Source organism: Lytechinus variegatus, chromosome 9 (assembly GCF_018143015.1).
Source record: "Lytechinus variegatus isolate NC3 chromosome 9, Lvar_3.0, whole genome shotgun sequence".
Lineage (NCBI taxonomy): Eukaryota > Metazoa > Echinodermata > Echinoidea > Temnopleuroida > Toxopneustidae > Lytechinus > Lytechinus variegatus.
Genome location: NC_054748.1, coordinates 37692703 through 37717955, shown reverse-complemented (window position 1 = coordinate 37717955; position 25253 = coordinate 37692703). Strand labels below are relative to the sequence as shown.

Sequence of the window (25253 nt, the reverse complement as noted above, 5' to 3'; positions counted from 1 at the left end):
AGCACCTAACAAGGTGGATATGTGCGCCATATAAATATCCTATATTATTACTATTATTATTATTACAAAGAACATTGTTCAAATTCCTGGAAAAATTTGACATTGATGGATTCATATATAGTTGAGGTTGTGAAGATCAATCAAAACTCTTTGTAAGACGTGGCCCTGAAGTTTCTTTGAATGCTCAAAAAGCATGATATTTACAAAGTAACACTTTATGATAAATGCATTATTAAATTGTTATATTATATTGCTGATTTAATAAATATCTATGACCCAATCAACTGCATCGACTATTGAGATCATAATCCCAGTGTTTCTCTGAATGCTAATAAAGCATGATTTTTTTTTACAAAGTAACACTTTGATATAAATGGATTATTGAACCTGTTATAAATTGCCAATTTGAAAAAAAATATATAGACAACTACATTGACTGATAAGATAATAATTGTCACGTTTCATTGACTGCTCACAGAGCATGGTATGTATGAATGCTAGATTGCAAATTGATTATTAGCTCTCCATGTATTGCTTTAAAAATATTTGTCATTTAAGTGACTGACTAAAATAACTGATCCTTGTCAGTTATCATGAAGATAACACACAGAGAGTAAGTTGCATAAAATTGGTAAGCATTAGCTCTTCGGCTAAATTAACTAAATAAAAATGATACACATTGAATTAGACAAAATATACACCAGTGCGAGATACATTACCAATTAACAATATAACTGAGTAATGCTAAGAACTACATGTACATATCAACTACACATGCTCAAGTACTATAAACAAATATTTTAATAGCTACACAATATATACAAGCAGGCCTATGCTGATTAACATAATCCAAACCTATTGGGATTTCGACAAGATGCATGTAAGTTTTTGAAGTCGGCAAATTCAGCGCATATTATATTCTTTAAAAACCAGTTTAATATTTGTAGGTGGCCATATGGTTTTATGTAAGTTTCAAGCTATTCGTTCAGAGTTATCAATATGATAATTTTTTTTGTGAAGGAATAGCACTATATCGGTTCAAAGCAGTAATACACAGTATCTTAGAATGACAAGACACACTAGATATTGTTAAAAAGAATTTATCTGGTAAACACATGGAACATGAACAATAGAAATATCATCCAACTTGCCCTCATACTTGTCATCATTAATATTTCTCTATTTTCATATCACCATATTGTGCTCGTTGGGGTACATTGTAGCTTAAGGTTAATCACAATGTTCAATATATCAACGTATCAAGGCCTTAATAGTGATGGTTTTTATCGTCATAAATATTATGAATTTGTATAATTATTAATGATCAGAGCAACATAAAACTAAAAGTCTTTTACAATAGAAAGTCAATCTCTTGGCATTCGAGACTTGACATGCAAGAAAATTATCCTCTTTCATAAATGTGTGTAATATTGTGATCACTGACAAGTGGCCATGACAATAGTTGAATACTGAAATCTGTAATCCTGATATAAGTTTTTGTTCAAAGACCATCTTGTTCCATTAGACAACAAGTTAAGGGGTACGCCTGCTGAAAATAATTTATATCTTAAGAGTAAAATTCAACAAGTGAAATGCTGGAAAATATTTTATCAAAATCTAATAACAAATGATAGTTTTTTAATTTAAAGTTTTGCAATATTTTGTAATATGGTTATTTACATAACGTTATGAAGGTGGGATGATGATGTCCCTAGATTACTTTTTCTAATGTCATATGAAATCACAATTTTGTCACATTGTAAAAAATGAGTCTCCCATTTTACAAGTTGCAGCAACAAATAACTAGTTGGGGTATGACATCCGCTTTCTCATTGCAGAGTCATGAAAGACATGTATTTGAAATGCATCAACAAAATAAAGCATACATTAAAATGTCGAAACTTATTATTCCTTGTCTGATTTGCGTGAAATTTTCAGGGTTTTGTTTGTCTGATTTTACTTCATCCATTCAGATCATCATTTTCAGCCTGGAGCACCCCTTTAAAATCAACCACTAAAACGTGATTGACAATTATCCATCCATCGAACAACATTAAGCAGGCGCTCTTTAAACCGCTCCTTCACCCCACTCATCAGCGATTCCTTCTCTTGCTCCATCTGAACGATAACCGGTTCGTTCTCATGGACCAGGTTGTCAAGGGCCTGGAAAGGGTCGTCCAAGCGGGCTAGCTCATGTACGCTCTTAAACGTTGACTGCCTGAATAGGCAGAATGAATGGAGTAGCTCTTCATGGTAACCTGAAGAAAAGTGATATTGAAATTATGTGGTCTGTACGGTCATATAAATATATGTGTGTACTGAGTTTTCAAATCTACCTACATAAACTTGACAAGGCAAGATATTTCATCTTGCCTTGTCAATTTGTTGACATTGTAAGATATGTTATCGTTCCAAGTCAACTTGGGATTATGTGAATTGATTTTAGTAAAAAAAAAAGTTCTTAATGAACAGAAGTAGGATTTTGTAGGATTTTTGTCTCTGGTTTAAACATTTCAAAAGTAGTTGGAATTTTCTTCTGAGTAAACTATGAGAAGAAATCATACAGAAATCATATAGAGAAACATCAGAGCGTTGTTTCGTGAACCGAATCATCAGTGACTCGCTCTGACCAATTTGCCCTGTTCAATCAGATGCAAAGATTTAGGGTAGCTTGTAACAATAGCTGGTGAAAATCTTTATTCATCTCATGAAATGCTTTGCATCACTTTTTTTTCTTTTCTGCCGAGTCAAATTTAACTCAGAATGGCACCAGTTTGGAGTCGATCCTATTCAGAGTTAAAATGACTCGGGGTTCAAATGAATTCCACTCAGAATGGTGCATATAGCATCAACTGACAAATCACTTGAATCTGAGTCAAGGTGACTCAAAAACTTGTCAATAAAACTCAAAACAGAGTTGAGTCCCAGCTGGTACCATATCTGAGTCAAATTTGACTCCTTAGAAATAAGACAGCATTCGACTACCGTTTCTTTTGGAGTAAGGGACTAAGTAGGAGTTGCATATATTTCATTTTCATCTTTAAAAAAAAATGATTCTAGTCAAATTTGACACCTAAGAAACAAGATTGAAAGCCTTACCTAGTATTTGACCTGTGTTGTATTGGATTAAGTGACTCAATATTTTTATATTCCATTTTCATCTTTTGGGAGTTTTTTTCTCAAAAATTTGATCCATGTCAAATTTGACTCAAAAATAAGAGTGAAAGCCTTACCCAGCATTTGACCCTTGTTTGTCTTGGAGTAAGCAACTACGTAAGAGTTGAATATTCCATTTTCATTGTCGATAAACCACAGGCCTTGGTTGTGTTTATGTTGGGCTAGGTTGTGTACCTCTCCTTTATACAGCCAATCCTGTTGATAATACTCTACTGCATTCTTTCTAATTGTCATCCTTCAAAAAGAAAATGTGGGATTTAATAGAAATAAATTAATTCCTATGCCAGTGACATGTTTGTGTTATTTAAGTGATGACAACATTTTAAAAAAGGTCATTTGATTTAGAGGAAACAGAGTGAAGAAGGGAGACAAGGAAAGAGAGGGAGAGGGTATTTATTATTACTAATAGTAGTATTATCATTATAATCAATATCATTATCATTATTAGCAATATCATTATTATTATCATAGAAAAATTATCATTATTATCATTAGTAGTATTGTAATCATCATTATTATTAGAACTATTGTCATCTTTACAATTATTATTATTGTATTAGTGATAGTAGTAGTAGATATAGTATAGTTATTACCATCCTCATTATTGTCATCAGCTCTGTATTTATTGGCAATCTTCAATATTAATCCTTCAAACGATACTAGGGGCCCGTAACACAAAACTTAGCAATGATCGTAGAAAATTTAGCAATTGATTGCATTGACAACAATGTACAATCAATCATGAAAATCAAGCGTACATTTAATCGCAAACTTTTGTGTTACGGGACCCAGATAAAACAGGAAAGTGTTGCCAATTTGAGGAGCTTAACCCACCTGTCAAGATGAACAGTGATGTAGTCAAAGATCACAAGGTCGCTATACTGGGAGAGCTCCACAAGCTGAGTAATGTTGAGGTCAGAGAGTCCGGGAGTTGAGGGGGTGATGGTGTTGCGCTGGTTGTCATACATTATCTCTGGTAGGTCGGATCTAGGGTAGGTAGGAAAAGAGGAAAGTATCAGTAAATATTTGTTTCCATTTTTAGAAACCCACCAGTACCCCATCAAACCCAGATACACACAAACACACATTCTTGTATTATTTTGAATGAAGTTTTATCTGCCATAGGGGGTGCTGCAAGAAAAGTGTTGCAATCAATTGCATATATCCTATGGCAATTTTACAATTGATATATCAATTTTAACTGTAGCATGTCAAATTACACCCTTTGTTTCAAGATTGATTTTGGTGACTGAAAACAAACTTGTAATTGATCGCAGGTTTCTTGCGACACCCCAATAGACTTGAGAGGTAAAGTGACAGAGAGTAACAGTGGTATTATGAAGCCAAAGGCAGATTAAGTGAAACGGACACAGGCAGGAAGAAGAGAAAGAGCTGTGTTTCCACTTTGAAAATTCCAGGAAATTCCGGGAAATCAGAAAATTGCATTTGAACTACAAAAATGTAGCAACTCTTAATATTCACGTAATGCTTAAAGAATTGTTTGCCTCTTATGTGTGGAGCATTGTGGCCCAGTGGATTAGTCTTCGGACTTTGAAACAGAGGGTCGTGGGTTCGAATCCCAGCCATGGCGTAATTTCCTTCAACAAGAAACTGATCCACGATGTGCTGCACTCGACGCAGGTGAGGTAAATGGGTACCGGTAGGAAGTAATTCCTTAAGAAGCTGTGTGCGCTATGAACACCTAGCTTAGCCGGGTAATATAGGAGCGCCTTGAGCACCTAACAAGGTGGAAATGTGCGCAATATAAATATGTATATTATTATTAGCTTAAAGAATTGTTTGCCTCTTTCGGTTCGCATTTTGTAATTTTGTTGCTATTTTTAAAAAGTGCATTCAACAAAAGAGGTTAAATTCTTTGATTTGGTCACTTGGACCAAGTTTAGGCTCGCTTTATTGTCCGATTTTTGTTTTAAAAAATAAAATTTGAAAACTCCACGAAATGTCCATAAATTTCTGGAAATTTGCTTTGGATCTGCATGGAAAAAACTGAGAAAGAGAGAGATACAGATAGATAAAAAGAGGGAAGTGATCTTAATTCTATCCTCTTATTGAGTGTAACAAGTGGAATGCCTCTGGCCGTCTCACCTGCACCACGCAGTTCAATATAGTAGCAGTGCTGACTTTGAATACTACTCTAACTCGCACAAGATGTTCAGTGATACATGGTTACTCTTATGTCCACTTTTTATGAACTAGACCAATAAACTTACAGAGATATGATGGTTATTCAACAAAAAACCCCAACATGGCCAAAGTTCATTGACCTTACATGACCTGTGACCTTGATCATGTGACCTGAAACTCGCACAGGATGTTCAGTGATACTTGATTACTCTTATGTACAAGTTTCATGAATCAGATCCATAAACTTTCAAAGTTATGATGGTAATTCAACAGATACACCCAGTTCGGCCAAAGTTCATTGACCTTTGACCTTAGTCATGTGACCTGAAACGTGCACAGGATGTTCAGAGATACTTGATTACTATAATATCCAAGTTTAATGAACTAGACCAATAAACTTTCAAAGTTATGATGGTAATTCAACAGATACCCCCATTCGGCCAAAGTTCATTGACCCTAAATGACCTTTGACCTTAATCATGAGACCTGAAACTTGCACAAAATGTTCAGTGATGCTTGATTACTATTATGTCCAAGTTTCATGAATCAGATCCATAAACTTTCAAAGTTATGATGGGAATTCAACAGATATCCGCAATTCGGCCAAAGTTCATTGACCCTAAATGACCTTTGACCTTGGTCATGTGACGTGAAACTCGTGCAGGATGTTCAGTGATACTTGATTAACCTTATGTCCAAGTTTCATGAACTAGGTCCATATATTTTCTAAGTTATGATGACATTTCAAAAACTTAACCTCAGGTTAAGATTTCGATGTTGATCCCTCCAACATGGTCTAAGTTCATTGACCCTAAATGACCTTTGACCTTGGTCATGTGACATGAAACTTTAATAGGATGTTCAGTAATACTTGATTAACCTTATGGCCAAGTTTTATTAACTAGGTCCATATACTTTCTAAGTTATGACGTCATTTCAAAAACTTAACCTCAGGTTAAGATTTGATGTTGACGCCGCCGTCGCCGCCGCCGTCGGAAAAGCGGCGCCTATAGTCTCACTCTGCTTCGCAGGTGAGACAAAAACTATTTATCACTGTGCAACATATCTCTCGCACAGATCTAAAGTAGATGTGGAAACAGCAAGGAAATATTTTCTGTGAGGGGGATATTTTCCCGCATTTAAAATTACATTCATAGTGAACCCGATGACTGGTATTGCAATTGGTTCAGCTTAGATCATGGTTAATGGGAATACTACAGCTGCATGCTGTGACTCACTTTCCAATGTCATCAATCCACAAACTGAAGCTAGCGACCGTGTCGTTCTTCCACCGGGCGTTGCGGATGTCCGCAGTGACCGAAGACCACTGCGATGAACTGTCGTTGGACACGTGGGACAAGACAACCGTTGGCACGTTCTGCATGTCGAGCATTCGAGCAAGATAGTAGCAGTACAAATCACCTGAATTTTTGACCAACACGAAGAAAAATCAAAATAATGCAGAAGTGAAATAAAAAAAAATTGCAATTTACAGTAATTGGCAATAAAGCCTGACCATGAACTCTTCTCATGTAGCTTGCTGACATTCCAAACTATCACAGCATAGCAAAACATAGATACACCAGACATAGCAAATTAAAGTATCTCAAATACGTGACGCTTAAAGAGGGCTTGTTTAACTTCATTAGGGATCTAATATTTTTCTCTTGCAGCTAATGCTATATCATATTATGGAATATATCAGACCAGACAGGAATATCCTAAGATTTCCAGCTAATTATACCACAATCAATTACGACTACGGTCATATGCGTTCATATGGACTCCAACTTAAAGGGGAAGTTCACCCTGAAGAAAAGCTTGTAAAAATAGAAGATATAATAAAAAAAGATACTGGTGAAGGTTTGAGGAAAATCCATTAACGATTAAGAAATTAGAATTTTAAGTTTTGCATTTGTGACGTCATTAAAGATCAGCTGCCCTATTTGTTAACTATAAAATGCATAAATTTGATTTTTTTTGTTAATGGTTCGTGATGACCATTTTACCTCCTTTTTAGGGACAGGTATGGAATGATTTGTCTATTCTTATACTGAAGGTACAATATAAACCATTTCCATTTTTTTAATGACATTTTTTCATTGATTTTGTTTCCATACTAAATGTAGTAAAGCTGCTTGTATATGACGTCATAGATCTAAATCAAATAATTAAAATTCTAATAATTTGTTTATTCTGTTATGGATTTTTCTCAAACTTCAAGCAATATCATTTATTTTTCTGCTATTTTTAACACAAAATTTTTATTAAAGTGAACTTCTCCTTTAACATTTTTAAAACCTAAGGGCTGGGGAGGGAAAACTATCACTTTAATACTTGTTGCAAGGCATGTGATAGCACATAAAAATAAACTTTTCCGGTATCCTCTTGAAACATTCCTGCGTGCATTGACAGCATTATGGTTCCCCATAGCTCAGCTTTGGCAAACCTCCACAAAATTACTTGGCCCTTTAAAACATCTGTAGGCATATCATCTTGCCTATCCTTACCCAAGACGAACTGGGCCATCGGATGCCTGTATCGAGCGCACGCAGTAGTCCCATCGTTGAAGATCACGTGTCTGTTCATGCTGCTTCCGCACTTATCCATGGAGGCATCTTCCACCCTCGCGACCCTCAACTGTCTGATTCTCTTCTTCCATGTTTCCGTTACCGAGTCGCTCAAACCTGCTCAAAATCAAAGAATATTGTTTCATCATTATTTTTTCATCTAATAAGTTGTCTGGGGAGCGTTTCATGTAAGGTCTTGTCAGACGTTTTATCCGACAAGTCCTGTTTCATCCGACAGTTACTATAGTAACAGTGCTTCTCAACCAATCAGAATCCAGGAAAGTTGTCAGATCTGACAACTTGTCGGACGAAAATATTGATGAAACGCCCCCCGCCCCCCTGGTCTAACTATCTTATTTGTTTTGATTGGCTAAGAAGCTCATGTTTCTGTGGCTCAGGTGTCTATGTCTTTTTAAACTTTCGGATACAATATCTGACCAAACGCAACGAACCCTTTTATTAAAATCTCCAAGGGATCCCTTTCATAATGATTTTAAACTTTGCCAATAACGTTCGGTCAATAGCAACTATGTACGCATGGTAATCTATTTCTTCAAATCAAACAGTTTCTTATGATTGTTTATAGTTGAAAAAATGTACTACAATCGTCCTTTAATGATGGGTGACGTTGAGCCATGGCCCAACATAGCAATAAGATATTTCCCCTTTCCCACCGGAAATAAAGCATATTCTTGATTTTTAATAAGTTCCAACCACCATACCAGGTTCTATGCAATTATTATGAACTCATTTGGGAAGACCTTAATTTAAGTGTGGTACTTCTCACCGAGGTCACGTAAAGGGTATCTGGGGGCAAGTTCCTTGAATGTTAGAGTGCTTGATCATGATAGCCTAGAAAAAAGGAACTGGTGTCATGAGGAGCTTAGAATATTCTATTAAGCACTCAATAACATTGTTCTTTTTGTTGTATATCATTTTTATCATTATTACTTTTGACTCCGCTTCAATCATCACATAGCAAGATCATAATTCATAAAATATTACCTGGTGGAATTGCGCCTTCGATCGTTGCTGACCAGATCATCCCGTCATTCACTGCATGGGTACTTCCTACAGCATTTAAGAAAGAGCGCTTTGCAAAAACTGGGTGCTTTTGGCTTGCATCTCTTGAGGTCGTTGAAGTTTGCAGATTCTCCCAATGACGTTGATGCTTCTTTTGCTGCTGCTGTTGGTGATGATGTTGTTGCTTCTGTTGTTGAACTTGGTGACTTTTAGGGGATGTTTCCGGTGATGATTCGCTAAAATATTGCTGGTGTTGCATTTGGAATTGTTGATTCGATCTTCTACCGTCTCTTAGAACAGAGACATTTGACTTGTGATGAAAGGAGTGTCCTTTTGGGGTGCCTGTGTGTTGCTTTTTGGTCGCTTCAACTGCATCAGGATTTTCCTGGTTGACGTGGCCCCTAAGATTCATACCTTTGGAAGGTGACGATGACTGGGTTTTGGCTTCTAGAAAATTTGCAGCATTGTTCGAATAACGATGGATCGTTCCAGCGATCTCATCAGCAACTTCTATGTGTTTGTTTGGACAGTTAACGGTGTTACAGATCTTGGGGACACCATGATCTACGAGACAGGTGACTCCCCTGACCAACACCAGGGCAGACAGAAGAGCGTGAATATGGGAGACGCTGCAAATAGCCATGACTTTCTAGAGGGGCTTTGAACGGTGGGGAACGGCAGGCAGTAATGTTGCGATGTTTCAGATGATTCATTTAAAGTGGCCAGCACTTAACACCAAATTCAATACCGTAAACCTGTAAAATGCAAAATAAAAATGAGAATATGTGAAAAAATGCGTTTCGTTCTGTTACTTAATATCAGGACAAAACACACAAATGTTTTCATTTTTGGATCAACCTACTTTATTCTATAATAATTTGTCATAACATGATGAAGGCATCCACTTTATGTGAAATGACACAGGAGCCTATGACATGCCAAAGAAGGAAAAACAAAATCTGAGCAAGAAAAGATTATAACCGACTCAGTACTTCGTCAGAATTCAATGCGCCTTCAGGAGATACAAGTTGTGACTATTTTGGGAAAGAAGTATTTATTAAGAACGAAAGAATATTACAAGATCCCAGATGTGACCTGGGTCTCGTAACACAAAGGTTAGCGATTGATCATACCTTGTTTATTACGATCAATAATTGTACATTGTAGCCAATGCAATCAATCGTACACAAAAATGTTCTTTGTGTTACGGTCCCCTGGTCAGAAAAAAAGTTCTTCGTATCATTGGCGGCGGAAGCCAAAATTTTAGGAGGGGACAACCAAAAAAAATTTGACAAGCAAAAAAAAAAAAGGTTCTCAACCTAAAAATTTCGCCGCCTATGGTTCGTATACAATCAAGAAACATGTTTTTATGAGAAAGAGCTCCTTTCTATACACAAGGAGAAATGACGGCCATCTCAGAAAAGTCTCGTCAGAATTCAATGGGGTTTTTTTTAGGGGGGGGGGCAAAGAAGAATACTCGCTAACAATATTTTTTCCATGAACAGCCAAAGAGTTCCCCAAAATGACCTCGTCCGAAAAGTTTTAAAGGATAAACAAATAACTTTAGACACATTTGTCATAAAGAAAACTTCTACCAACAACAAAAGTATATACCTAGACTCAAGAAGTAACCCTGTCAGGCCAAAAAAAGGTGTTTCGTACGAAAATGGATCAGCCTCTTCTAAGAAAAAAAATATAACAAGAACACATAATAGTCTTGTCGGAATTAAGAATTTGCTATTTGATAAACAAATTAAGAACAATGTAATTATAAATCATCCATTTCTAGGATCAACGCAAGAATATAGCGAGGTCTAAAAAGTAATACCCAACAAAATAAAAACATTCCTTCCAAAAAAGCCTTTTAGAAAAAAAAATATTCCCACATCTCAGAGGTTCCTCATGAGAAATCAAAATTTCTTAGGGATAGCGGAGTAGAACGTATGAGAAAAAAATCCTTTCTCGCAACAGCGAAAGAATATACCAAGATCCGAAATGTGACCTCGTGGGGTCAATCAACTCAAAACTCACAGACCAAAGAGACAGTTCCGTTGCTAATCCAAATATAATGACAAACCCAATGAACAACTCAGACGTTTATATACACGCAAAGATATACCTGGGAAGTTTTAGTGAGACATTTCCCTGGTTAACTTTCGCTTCAATGCGTTTCACTGCATATGGAATCCAGAGGCCCGTTTCATAAAAAGTTACAACCATTATGGCAACTAACATGACAACAGGGCTCAGCAGCCAATCAAACTCAAGGTTGCCATGGTAGTTGCCATAATGACAAAGTTACCACAGTTTTTAACCCTTTATGAAACGGGCCCCTGATCAGTCGCCTGGCAATTGACCAACAGCTTTGCCGTTTAGATGCTGTCTAATTGATTTGAACAAGGGGATTCCTGAGCATGACTAACACTTTGATCCTTTTCTTGTCCTTTTCACAATTACAAGAGATATCAACGTGTTTGTCTCTTCACGTATCTTTTACGAGCTGTATTGTTACACGACTGTATGCTTCAGTCAGCTCAGACCAACGACATCCAACCAGGGGCGGATCCATGATTTTCCAAGGGGGGGGGCACTTTTGTAAAAACGGTATATTTACATTAAAAATATTGACTATGGTTCTCAAAGGGAAGGGGTACGGATCGGATGTGCCCTCCTGGACTGGATTCGCCACTGCATCCAACCCATAACAGATGACTTATAAAAACATTGGTGCTCAAAATATTACTCATAGTGAGCCCCATCAGACAATGAACACACTGTAAGTGTTCAAGTTCTGCCATGTTTTACATAATTATCTAATTGTGGAGTCATGTGATAAAATATTGCACTCAATAAAGTTATAGTTTCTCCCGGGAGTTTCTCTCGGCTCGCCGACCATTGCAATGTTATTGTCTACATTCAACAGCATGAAGAAGTCTTGTGGCGAGGTTCACTAACTTTCGAGCACAACTGTATACGCCATTAGAAACTACGTTGTAAATTTAAAAGAGCACGAAAAGGTGACAAGATACACAAGTAAACAACATCCTCTTATGTCACCTCGTAAAGAAATAGAGCAAATAAAGTCAGACAAAAAAGTGTGAAATCGCAAACTCGCGCTAAAATCTCCAATTAAATCCTATATCCGACCTGATTTGATACTTCGTTCCCACCAGAAAATCGTGAACGTATAATGGTACATGTATTTGACGATTAAAAGGGACCGGATAAAACTCATATCATTCTTCAGAAACCAGCGAAATAATATAACAGTGGTGTTTGAAAAATTTTGGGCAAGAAACATGATAAAGTTCCCTACCTATTCGACCTTTGCCAGCTTTAATACTGCCTTATGCTGGAAACTGCTTTCATTTTTTTAAAGACAAAACCTAATATAGGAGATAACATCGGAAATTCATGGAATTCAATGTAAAATAGGAAAAGATATAAATTTTCACGTGTTATTGTGTTCGATTTTCAAGTTAATGGGGGATAATCAAGTCTTAAAAGTAGCTTCAAGATGAAACAGGTGACAATTTACATTTACGAGGTAAAAAGCATAGCGAGGAGTTCCGACACTGCACGGCAAGCAAAACGAAATTAGCACCCCTTCTCCTGCTTCTAACAGCCGATTTTCCCAAAGTAAGTTCCACCTCCCCCAAAATGTGCACTGCCTCATACCATGTACTTTAGTTCGACCTCCCATGTTCAACCCAGCTTTCGCCCTTGCTGCTTGCCGAGATGTCCATGGAGTGTACAAGCTGAGTATCCAGTTGAGACAAAACCTCCCGGAAGGTGTAAAATTCAGGAGAAAAGGGGGCGCAAAAGGGGGTTGAATTTGGAAAGGGTGAAAATTCCTATAATAATCTCCTCCCATGTTTAACCCAGCTTTCGCCCTTGCCGAGATGTCCATGGAGTGTACAAGCTGAGTCTCCAGTTGAGACAAAACCTCCCGGAAGGTGTAAAATTCAGGAGAAAGGGGAGCGCCAAAGGGGGGTTGAATTTAGAAAGGGTGAAAATTCCCTTTATGGGAAGATTAATAATATCATTCACATCCAGAGAAGTTACTGGCGCAAAAGGTTGGAAGGGACATTATTTCAGCAGTTTCCTCTTGGTTCAGGCGTTGGAAGGGGCCCAAATTTATCGCCTGTCCTTGTCGCCGATTATAGGAAGAGAAACGACATCGTCTACTTTGCCGATTCCAAGGGTAAAACTAAAACGCAATTATAGAATAATAAATTCCTTAATTGACTGGATTTCTTTCCCGGGGGGCCACTTCCATTCACTAGTGGATACCATGCGCGACCACGGGGTCTCGAAAAGCACCCTAAACACGTAATTTCCATATTCTGAAAATGCACCCCTTAACAAGTATTGGCGTGTGAAACCCTACCCTTAACAAGTATTGGAAACAAAACGATACTCTTGGCAAATGTTCCCTGAAATGAACCCCTAAACAAGTACGAATGTTTTATTGTCACGGGTCCTTCGGTCGTCGGCTGTACCTTATTTGGTTTAGTACGACCCCACCTACACCTCTCGCAAATCGGACTCTAAACACGAAGTGTTGGGGCAAAAAGGACATCCTTTATAAAACATTTTAATTTTGTTTTATCATCCCCGCAAATTCGACCCTAAACACGTAATATTCTTAGCGAAATAGATACCCTTTTTTCATTATTTTTGTGTTTTTGACACCCTTATCACGTTACGTACGTAACGTGCCCTATCGTGAAAAAGACATCCTTTTTACGTGTTTTTTGGTTGCGCATGGTATCCACTCGTCAATGTAAGTGCCCCCCCCCCCCCCCCCCGGGATTTCTTTATCAAACATGTACGACTTCACAATGGAGCGTATTCTGTTAATAATTGACAACATTTATATAGCGCTTATCACAAAGAATGTCTCTAAGCGCTTAAAGAAGATAAGTGTTTACCTTCTGAGCATTAAAGTGGGAGAAGGTAAGGTCATGCTATTATCGGGTAGAGCCTCGTTGAATAGATGAGAAGGGGGAACTCTTATTGTATAGGGATTCTATAAGCACAGTCTCCTGCGGTTTGTCCATACACATTCGGAAACAAGATAAAAACGCTGTTCAAAATATTTTCAATCACGTTGTTTAAGCCTTCACTACAAACTTTAAAGAAGTTGTTTAAACTTTCAAGCAACAATTATTGTTGTGTGAAAGTTGAAAGTTTAAACAATATCTGTTTCATGTGACAGTATTAAACAACGTGCTTTAAAGGTTTAAACAACGTTTTTGTACATTCTTAAAACAAATCAGTCATAATGACCAGACAAGTAGTCCGCCGGGTACAGCTGATATGCTAGTCACATCTCTGACATAATAGAAATCACTAGAATCTAGTGAAATACGACCAGAAAACAGTCAAATATGACTAGAATAACAGTTGACCCATGAAGCTGACCCTATTAACTAGGCTATTGTTGACTGATTTGTTTTTAGAGTGTACAGTGTAGATTATTATTCCGCTCATCAAACAATCGGAAACAGCCTACGTTTGTTTCAAAAAGCGATATTACGATATGACACATACAATCCAAAAGGTTATACAATTTAAGCGTTAAAAAATCGGGTTCTTCCAAATCTACACAAACAGATGCTAATCACGTCATAGTGACCGGTTCATAAAGACTTGATAATTCACAATTGCTATAACAAGTTTACCGTTAGCCAATCGTATCCACTGATTTTAGTAATTGTAAACTGTTATTACAATTTTGTTCTAATAACAAGTTTTGTGAAACAGACCCCTGATTCTACTTTTTCCATAGGAGATGACGCCACATCTGACTGTTTCTTGGGCCAGCGTATGCCAGTCTACTTATGGTATCATTCGTTTTCTCATTTTAATTTTATTTGGCAGTTATCAAGTATCAATAGATATAAGCTAAATATCAAATATCATAATTACAATGTAAAGTGCTTAGAAAGTATTAAGCGCTATATAATTATAACCATCATTTATTTCATTCGATTTCGTGATATCAAGTATTTGTTGTCTTATTAAAATGTATTATTATTAAGAAACCAGTAAATAATAAAGCGACTTGCCAAAGGCCTAATCGAACGTCGGGCTTGCTACCGAACTTAATTTCCAGGTCCGAATTGTGGTTCACCTCCTTGGAGGGAGAAATCTCACTAGCCGCTGGTCAGATTTACAATTTCAGAAGAAATTGACAAGCCCTCTACCGCACCGCACCCCCCCCCCAAAAAAAAAAAAGAGGAAGAAGACAAAGTTATCAACATTCCCGCATTAATTTCCAATACAAATTCCCCTTTTACCAGCAAACACCTAGTGTCTTCATGGGGTTGGAAATGCCCCTCCTTTTTCTACTTAACATAAACAGGCGCGTGTGAGGGTGCGGGCGCACATTATCATTTTACTTGTCAACATTTTCGGGACACGAAATTCCCTTCACTGTGGGCTGATGACCTCTCCTACTTTTTTCAAATACTTTTTATTTTGCTTGTCAAATTTTTAGACATTTTTCACACCCCGTGTAAAGTCCGACTCTGGATCCGCGCCATTCACACAAGGAAACACTTCACTTTCTGAAACTGCGCCAACAATGGGGGACTTTATTTAGAATCCCCCTGCCCAAATCACTCGTCTATACAGGACTCGGTGATACAGGTGCGATCATTGTGTCTAAACCCTTTTTACATGGTTTAGTGAAACGTATTTTATATTTTGTTCTTTATTTGCATAATACTTAGAGAATCGTGATTAAATAGTGAGTTATTGGGTCACCCATTATGCCCCGTTATGGTAGACAGAGAGGGTGAGATGGGTCGACAAAGAGAACGGAAGAAAGAGAGAGAGAAAGAGAGAGGGGGGCGGATCCAAGAAAGGGAGGATGGGGGGTAAACTCAGCCAGAGTTTGGAATGTAAAGAGTGATATTGCGATGAGTTTGAGAAGTAAAAAGTAAATTTGAATTCACGTGTTTAAACAAAATGTGTTTTTTATTCTCCTAAAACGGCCTTCGAATTATCTAGGCACATATTTCCCCACCGGTAAATTTAAGTTCTGTTCTCTTAAGTCACATTTGTTTTCAGCTAAAACCAATAAGCCAAAGGGAGTACTTAGACATGTTAGAGTTCGATCCCACTAAAACACCCTCTTTTTTCATGATTTAAACAAGATTTCCTTTCAAGATGAATATCGATACATCCAAATCAAGAAATCAAACAAGAAGGAATGAAACCTCTTACAGAATCATAGTTCATACATATGACAAAAAAAAATAATCTCATACTATCCACCTTAACTATCCACCACCACACACACACGTTATCAATCCAACTCGGGACAAGGTAAGGTACACAAAGTCGATTTGACCACACTCTCTGCAAGCATGCTTCGAGTATCACGTCAGACGAGTTAGATTGAATAAAGAAGATGTTTCTACTATTTTCATATCATTTATCCAGATTCTCGACGCTAATCATCGTGACCATCAGGTCAGTACCACTGAAATTTTAAAGGGATGGTCCGGGCTGAAAATATTTATAGCTAAATAGAATTCACTGAGCAAAATGCCGAAAAATTCACCAAAATCGGAAAAAATAACAAAGTTATTGAATTTTAAAGTTTAGCAATATTTTGAGAAAACAGTCGCATGAATATTTATTAGGTGGGATGATGATGTCACGTCTCCACTTGTTCTTTTGTGTTATGTTATATGAAATTAGGTTTGTTCATTTGTTTTCCTCCAAGAAATATAAAAAATAGATTTCGATAACTGATTTAGTGCATTAAATATTTATTGCTGCCACTTATCTCATTATAAGGAGACATTATTCACACAAGTATGAAATAATGACTTATGATTTCATGTAATAACATAAGAAAACGGAAAGTGGGGATTTGACATCATCAGCCCACCTAATGAATATTCATGACGACTGTGTTCACGAAATATTGCTAAACTTTAAACTTCGATAACTTTATTATTTGTTATCCGATTTTGATGAAACTTTTGGCATTTGCTCAGTGAACTCTATTCTATCTGTTAAGATATAAATATTTTCAGCCCGGACCATCCCATTAAGAGGCAAAACCTCTGTATTTTTATTATGTACTTTCAGTGAAAAGTAATTACAAAATAATATGGATCTTTGTATAATGGGGTTATGGACCACCAAACGCGGACCGAAAGATTCCATACATTTTTATCCAAACATAATGTCAAAGAAACAAGGTCGAGCTTTCAGAATTCAGACAGGTAAACCTTGCTTATCAATGACTCCACGAGTTTAAATGAGACGTAAGCTTAGCATCTACAAAACGAATTGTACATGTTACTATTTTCATTTGATGATCCTAATTTGGATTATCTGAGTATAATCTTACAAAAAGACAAAGCTCTTTTTAACTGTAAACCAGTAACGTGTGCATTAGAAAAGATGACCTGCAAATGACTTCTTTATTATGGATTAATGCGTATTTATAATATCGTTCGGATGTTGCCCTTGTAAAAACCCAAGAGATTATTTTATTTGGAACGCCGCTTAAGAGTATGATCAGTGAGAATTCAATGCTTTTGGAATTCCCACCAATGCTGCAAAGAAAAAAGACGGAGAAAACAATAGATCGAGTGACCACGAAGAGTTCCCAAACAAAATTTGTTCAGAGAAAAAGTATGCAAGACTGCTTTACTTACGAAAATACCCATTTATTCCAAGGACTTCATAACCTGCCGAGCTTCAGGTTTATATACAAACTTTTCGATTTGAATTCAATTCCTTTCCAAATTGAAAAATATATGGGATCGAGAATAAATCCGGTTTTTGACTGGCCACTATTCAGAGTCGGTCTAGATTGATTCGAAATCCTTGGAAGTTAGATTTGAATTATACCATTCATGCATATTAAATTTATCTCTCAACAAAGCATTCTGGCAAAATGTAAAGTAAATTGATAAATTAAATAATTATTTTAATGTCACTTACACACACACATACACTCAAATTGATTTACATACTCCTATAGGAGATGATTACACAGTACATGGAAAGATAAGAAAATATGCATGTAAGAAATATGAAGTTGAATAGATAGATGGCATCTTTTTAAATCGTTTGAAAATACTAAATTTCTTCAATACAGGATAAAGCTTCCATTTATGAGACACTTCCTTCATTCTCAGATACAGTGTAATTGCAGACGACCAACATGTTGATAAATCACACAAACACACAAACACCATAAAAAGGATTTGAAATATTCGTCGTGAGAGAACTGTATGGCCCGGTATTGAATTTTACACAAAGGGGGTATACGCTCATTAAATTTCTCAAGATGGTTACTCTTTGATGACATTGAAAAATAAATTAGGCAATGGGCAATATTATTCTTACGCGTAATTGTGTATACACGAATTATAAACCGGATGAAAGAGCACGCATTGAAATTTTATCAAAAAGGGATATACGCATTGTTGGATCCTAATTGACCTTGTAATATCATTTTGAAAATGAGTAAAAGATGAAAGTAGGGAGGAGATAGGAGAAATGAAAGATAAGAATGTGAATTGGGGGAGGGGAGTGCATCTGGTAGAAATAATAAAGGCATGGTTTGTTAATCGTGTGTTAGCAGTTTGTTAATGTGTGGATTCAGTGTGTTCAAAGTGTGTGAAGTGTGCTAATAATGGGTTGACAGAGTGTTAAAAGTATATTCACAGTGTGTAAACAGTGTGTTCACAATATGTGAAGCGTGTTATCAGTGTGTTAACAGTATGTTCACATTGCTTCTACGGTTTATTAACCGTGTGAACAAAGTGTGATCAGTGTGTTCACACAGCAGACTTTGTGAAGATGCGATTCACAGTATGAAAATTAATCACTCTAAATTACAGGGATTTAAAATAAGTCCAGATGGACTGTAGTTAGGGACCAATCGATTTCTGGATTTAGTTTTAATCCTAAAGACTTCAATTTAAATCTCAAATGATTTAAATTCAAATCTTTCGAGATTTAAAAATAAATCTTTAGGATTCAAACTAAATCCGAAATTCGATTGGTCCCTAACTACAGTCCATGTGGACTTATTTTAAATCCCTGTAATTTAGAGTGTTAGTTTATACTGTGGATACCTCTCGAATGTGCGTTTTCACACAGTCTATTGTGGTTCACGCTGTTAAAATGCTGAAATAAGAGTTAAGAAATGTTCAAACTTCATGGACAAGTTGAATGTATTCACAGTGTGTTAACAAATTTGATCCTACAAGGATGCGATTGACACTGTTAGATAGCTCAACTGTCACAGTGTGAAGATAATTCCACAGCGTGGACATCTCTACGGTGTATTCACATGTACATAAAGAGTGATTGTAAAAACTTATTCAAACCGTCAAAATGCACAAAACCATCAGTGTGAAAATATGTTCACACTGAGGACACCTCGACAGTGTGACGGTTCACAGCGTGTCCGAATGATCAATTATTTAATGTGTGATTTAAACTGCTGAAATGCTCAAATTTTACCATGTGAAGATGATTTCACACTGTGTTCCGCACTGTGAACACAAGGCACACTGTCTTCTTTTCAGCAAGGAGGAGGGGGGCGAAATATATAGATAGCTCGGAAGAGAGAAAAAGAACGAGATGTAGAGAGACAGTGGAATAGATGGAGGAGAGAGGGATCATTAATTTTGACGAGGGGCAAATATGCTTCCGACTTTATGTCTCTACATCCAAGTAAAATAAGTACATTATTGTAAGTAAATTACGTGGTTGAGAGAGAGGGGGGGAGGGACTGGGGTGTATACTAAAGTTTGAAAACACATCACAATGCAAAATAGAGAGAGAGAGAGAGACGGTGAGAGAAGGGGGAGGCTTTATTGAAGTTTTAAAAAGGTGTCACAACGCAACAGAGGTTAACTGGCAATTCATCATCACTTTATAGCAATGTTTTGACACCAAACAATCATTTTCACTTGTCGTTCCTCGTCAACGGAATGACTTTCTTCTGAGAAGTCAATGAACATGATGAAAGGGAACAAAACAAAACCCACAGAACGCTAATTTAACGTTTATTCAAGAAAACCTTCTGGGATATTACTCAATTCTTATCCGAGTCGCGCTTTACCTTAATTACGTGATTCACTTAAAATGCATGATAATACTTCCATAATTTGGCCTATTCACAAAATCAGAATTCGTGACTCTTTCCTCGTTTTAAAGGTCAAGTCATGCTAGTTTGATTTATCTCTATTATTCAAGTCAGACTTGAATAAATAGAGATAAATCAAACTAGCATACTGCTGAAAATTTCATCAAAATCGAATGTAAAATAAGAAAGTTATGACATTTTAAAGTTTCGCTTATTTTTCACAAAACAGTGACATGCACAACTAGGTGAGTCAGTCGATGATGTCCATCACTCACTATTTTTTTTATTGTTTGAATTACACAATATTCTTTTTTTTTAATTAGACAATAAGGTCCAAATTGACTGAACCATATAATATTAAACAATGCTAATTCCACATGTTCAGGAAGGAATTAATCGTTGTATCACTTGACAATGAGGAGAAAATCAGAATATTTCGTATAATAAACTACAACATAAAATAGTGAGTGGATGACGTCATAGTCTCCTCATTTGCATACCAGCCAAGATGTGCATCTGTTTTGTGGAATCAAGCGAAACTTTAAACTGTCAAAACTTTCTTATTTTACATCCGATTTTGATGAAAATTTTAGTGCTATATATGCTTGTTGGATTTTCTCTTTTTATGCAAATCAACTTTATGTTGGGGTAGACTTGTCCTTTAATTAGATTATATATATACAGCCCCCAAAAACATTAATATATCATTTTCAACCACCCCCCCCCCCCCGCAGTCTACCCAGTAAAGCCAACTTGATGAGGACAATCATTTTAATACCAATCACACACAATGGGTCTAGCATTTCCACATTAAAAGGATGCTATAACTTAGACACAAACACTCTCAATGTATGTGCTACATGGCCACCCGTAGACCGTCCATTGATCCCTTTTGTAAGTTAAGAATAATAATGGGCCTAAATGTTTACCCTGCGGCTCATCCCAATGTTTGTGTATATATTGTGTATGGCATGGCGGAGAAAGGCAAATTTCTGTTCATTAACTCATTAATATGAATATGCACTGCAAAAACTCTGGTGTTGATTTAACACCAGCCCGGAATCTATATATGTCCACACCAGAGAAGTGTTAGACCAACACCAGTATCGTTTTGGTCTAAGACCAGAAATGTGTTTATACAACACCAATGAGTATTAAAACAGCATCGGTTTGATTCCAAACTGGTGTTGTTTCAATACTTCTCTGGTGTGGACATATATATATTCCGGGCTGGAGTTAAATCGACAACGGAGTTTTGCGGTGTGCTTAATTCATTACAGCGAAAATACTCTATATTCTTGTCGAGCCACAATCACAAACTTGACACTATTATGATCCTCGACCATCCATTAAATAATTGTACACGAAATAATTCACCTTTCGTTCGCACCCATGAAGTAAGGTTGCACCCAATTGACTACTATAATCTCGTCATTTAAGCCAGCCTTGTGTTTGAAGATCGAGCTCTTCGCTGTGCCAAAAGAATCGATAACCTTCGCAGAACTATTATTCATCTGCATGTCAGAGCTGATCGCTTCCTTTTTGGAACAAAGGCAATAAAGAGGAAGACGTTTTACTATATTGTGTTTGTGATGGCCCATAATGACTCACAAAAGAGCTTTCGGTTCCCCTCTTAAAAGAGTGGGTCAGGTATGACCACACCTTAACATAGAGAAAATGTTTTTTAAAGACCAATACTTCCGTCATTATCTCCAACATGCATGATAGCACGAATGAATGTATTAATAATCATTAGTGAGTGAATGAATGAATAGATAGATAAATGAACTATGAATGAATTAATTAACAAATGGATGGTTGAATGGATGATGAATCAATTATTGAATGAACGAATATACGGAAAAGGGTTGACTGAAAGAATGGATTAATGAATCATGGTGGTGCCCCACCCATGAGGTTTTTTTTAATGAAAACTTCTAGGGGCTCCTAATCCCATGATTTTATCTAATTTGTATATACCTGTATTTTTATGATTGATTGAATAAAATAAATTTTGAATTTAATTTAATTGAATGATTTGACAATGAATGAATTAATTATTGAATGAATGAATGAACAAACCCTGAACGAATGAACAAACGGAGAATGGTTGATGGAATAAATAGATTAATGAATAATTTATCAATTTAAATTTTGTTTCCCATCGATAAAAATGTTCAAAATCAATCAAAATTCTTCCTGATTCTTATACCAATAAAGTGGTTGGTTTAGACAATTTTGTCGGTCGGAAACATATTTATCAAGATGAAAGTTATTTTGATGAATTCTTTATAAAAAGTGAACAAGACTGGAATATTCGAAGTTCACAATATTATTATGACAACGCTTTTCTCATTAAAGAAGAATACAATGCGTGGAAAATAATACGAAACCGGCAAAAGCATTAAACAATTCATTAGTTGTCTCGACATGCTCGATGAATGAATTATCAGAGTCTGTATAATTTTGAAGTACATCTCAAATTCTTAATTACTCTAAACTATTTAAAAAACTATTATTATGTTCATAATTTAAACTAAACTTTAGGGTGGAAAAAATATCTGACAATGCATGCCGTGGAAGAACTATAACTATTATTATCATCCAACCGGAAATTCATAGAGGCATTATTTAGTTGCCCAATCAAAATGCGTCAATGGAACAGAATCATCGCTACACATGCAATAAAAAAAAAATATATATATATATATACAACGCTGTTTACTATATGAACCTTCCAGTAATTGTTTAAACAGTTTAAACAAGTGTTTTAATCTTAAGCAACAAAGTTTAATTTTCAATATCCAATCTTCAATTAATTAAACATGATTGTTTAAATGGTTAAACAAACACTGTAAAGTTCATAGTAAACCGCGTTGTATAAAATCTTAAACAATGTTTTTACTGTTTAAAGATACTTTTAATTGGGAACGAGGAAAATAGTTCTAAACATTTTAAAAATAACGCCCGCAGAAAATCTACTACTTACTCGCTCATTCCTGGTACCAATGAGGTCCAAACATTACACTCATACACTGTAAAAACTCCGGTGTTGATTTAACACCAGCCCGGAATCTATATATGACCACATCGGAGAAGTATTGAAATAACACCAGTTTGGAATCAAATCGATGTTGTTTTAATACTAATTGATGTTGTTCAAACACCTATCTGGTGTTAGACCAAAACGAAACTGGTGTTGTTTAACACTTCTCTGGTGTGGACAAATATAGATTCCGAGCTGGTGTTAAATCACAACACCAGAGTGTTTGCAGTGTATTTTTTTTTAAAGCTTACCACTGCACTTCTTTTTGGTGTACGCGTTTCCCAAGAGAAAGGCACGGCAAAGCGATTTATACTTAATGTGGGCCTGTAAGAATATATACTGGTGGAAAAGAGGAAATTGTGGCTCGATCGTTGGGGGGATTAATTATTTCCCAAGACTTCCCGGTAATTTTTCAACAGCGTTTGCAAAGTGAAGATAAAGCATGGGGCATTCCCCAAATAATTCACCAATTCAATTGCGGTACTACAAGCATGACAAGGAAAGAAGTGAGAGCGGTAGCCGGTAGGTATGACGAGTGATATAGGAGGGGTCGAAAATGTTGAAAAAGAAAACAAGAAACACCGGGCCACGTCCTGTTCGTTTCCAAGACATTTTGATTATCGATAATCTTAACACCTTGATAGGCCTATCAAAATAATTTGCCTATATATTCGATCTTGCGGTTAACACCACCATCATTATCGTCATCCTTATATAATTATCATCGACATCACCATCGTCATCATTAACATCATCACTACCACCACCATTGTCATAATCATCATCATAATTGTCATCATCACCACCATCATCATCACCGTCGTCATCACTAACATCACCACCACTACCATCGTCATCATTGTCATAATCATCATGATCATGATCATCACAATGATCATCACTATCATCACCATCATCATCATGATCACCATCATCATCACCATCACCATTTTCATCATTGTCATCATCATCATCACCGTCGTCAACATCACCATTCAGCAGCGTACGTCATCATCACCATCGTGTCCATTATCAAAATCTACATCCTCGCCATCATGCATTTGCAATGTTTTTACCATTCCAGAAACTTTAATTCGGGCACTTAAGCGATTGTAAATAAGTGGTAGTCGTACATGCAAATTGCACCTGCCCCCCCCCCCCCCCCTCCTCCTATAAATGCTGTAAAGCATACACATAGAGAAAGTGTCTATCACGACGTAACCTCAATCAAACGAAAGTGCTGCTTTTTTCAGTCATCCAATCTAATTATTAGTCAGAAATATTTGCTTGGATTTCTTACCCCAATCGTCTTTTTCGTCTATCCGTGCGGCGAGTTGGCCCGCTCCCGGAATCTCCCTGTAAATGAATCTGTGGTTGACGCCAGAACTCCGCCGCCGACGACGACTTGGAATGGGATTCTCCCCGACTAGCGCATAAAATGCGGGGCTATCGCTGCGCAAGTGGCGACATGTATACGGCGCCGAAGAAATAAGTGTCCGCCCCGTGCGTTAAGTACACACCACTGAACTGTCTCCATTAATGGCCCGCCAGATCCTCACCGCGGGGAGTACAATAGAAAGGTATGGATACGAGCACCACTCTTTGTGGTAAGGGCATTTTAACAAAAGAAACAATCAGGTGAATAAAAAAGGTTACCGGCGCGTGACTCCAGGTTTTTTTCTTCTTCGTCATGTGGCGATCTCTCTCAGTTCATTCATGAGCCCTTCATGCGGCAATAGGAGCTTGCATTATTGCGTAATAATCGGCGAACCGATATTTCGTCACTTTATTCTTTTCTTGGCGAATGTTAGCTTGGTGATTGAGGAAGGGTGTGTCGTGTACAGGGGGTGTTCAGGTGTTCAGTTGGGATTTGTTGGTTGAGTTTGGTCAACTGCTTATACGAATTCAGGGGGCTAAGGGGTCGCCCCCCCCCCCATTGACGAAAACGAATGGGGGAAAAAGAAAGAAGAAGAAAGAAGGGGGGAGAAAAGGAGGGGAAAAAGATACACAGAGGAGGGAGAAAATAGAATGAAACAAGTGGAGGGGAATAATTGGAAAAGTTGACTCGGAGGTCATTATATAAAAACAAAAATTTATCTTGCGATTCACGCTCGCATTGCCTTCAAATATATAATAATTTCCTCAAGAGAATGGG

At 36.8% G+C, this 25253-nt stretch overlaps 1 protein-coding gene across 2 annotated transcripts; it reads right to left on the bottom strand.

Annotated features, from left to right (window-relative positions):
- Window positions 1-1729: 1729 nt before the first annotated feature.
- LOC121420948 (four-jointed box protein 1-like) lies at window positions 1730-24641 on the bottom strand. Of its 2 annotated transcripts, none has more exons than XM_041615503.1 (7): window positions 24399-24641; window positions 8898-9670; window positions 7833-8009; window positions 6561-6744; window positions 4012-4164; window positions 3234-3412; window positions 1730-2258 (listed from the first exon to the last, which is right to left on the bottom strand). In XM_041615503.1, the coding sequence occupies exons 2-7, from the start codon at window positions 9556-9558 to the stop codon at window positions 2008-2010; spliced, it is 1605 nt and encodes a 534-aa protein (XP_041471437.1). In that variant the 5' UTR covers window positions 9559-9670; window positions 24399-24641; the 3' UTR covers window positions 1730-2007. The 2 variants fall into 2 exon arrangements, with proteins under 2 accessions (XP_041471437.1, XP_041471438.1); XM_041615504.1 differs by lacking the exon at window positions 24399-24641 and adding an exon at window positions 12232-12255.
- Window positions 24642-25253: the final 612 nt, after the last annotated feature.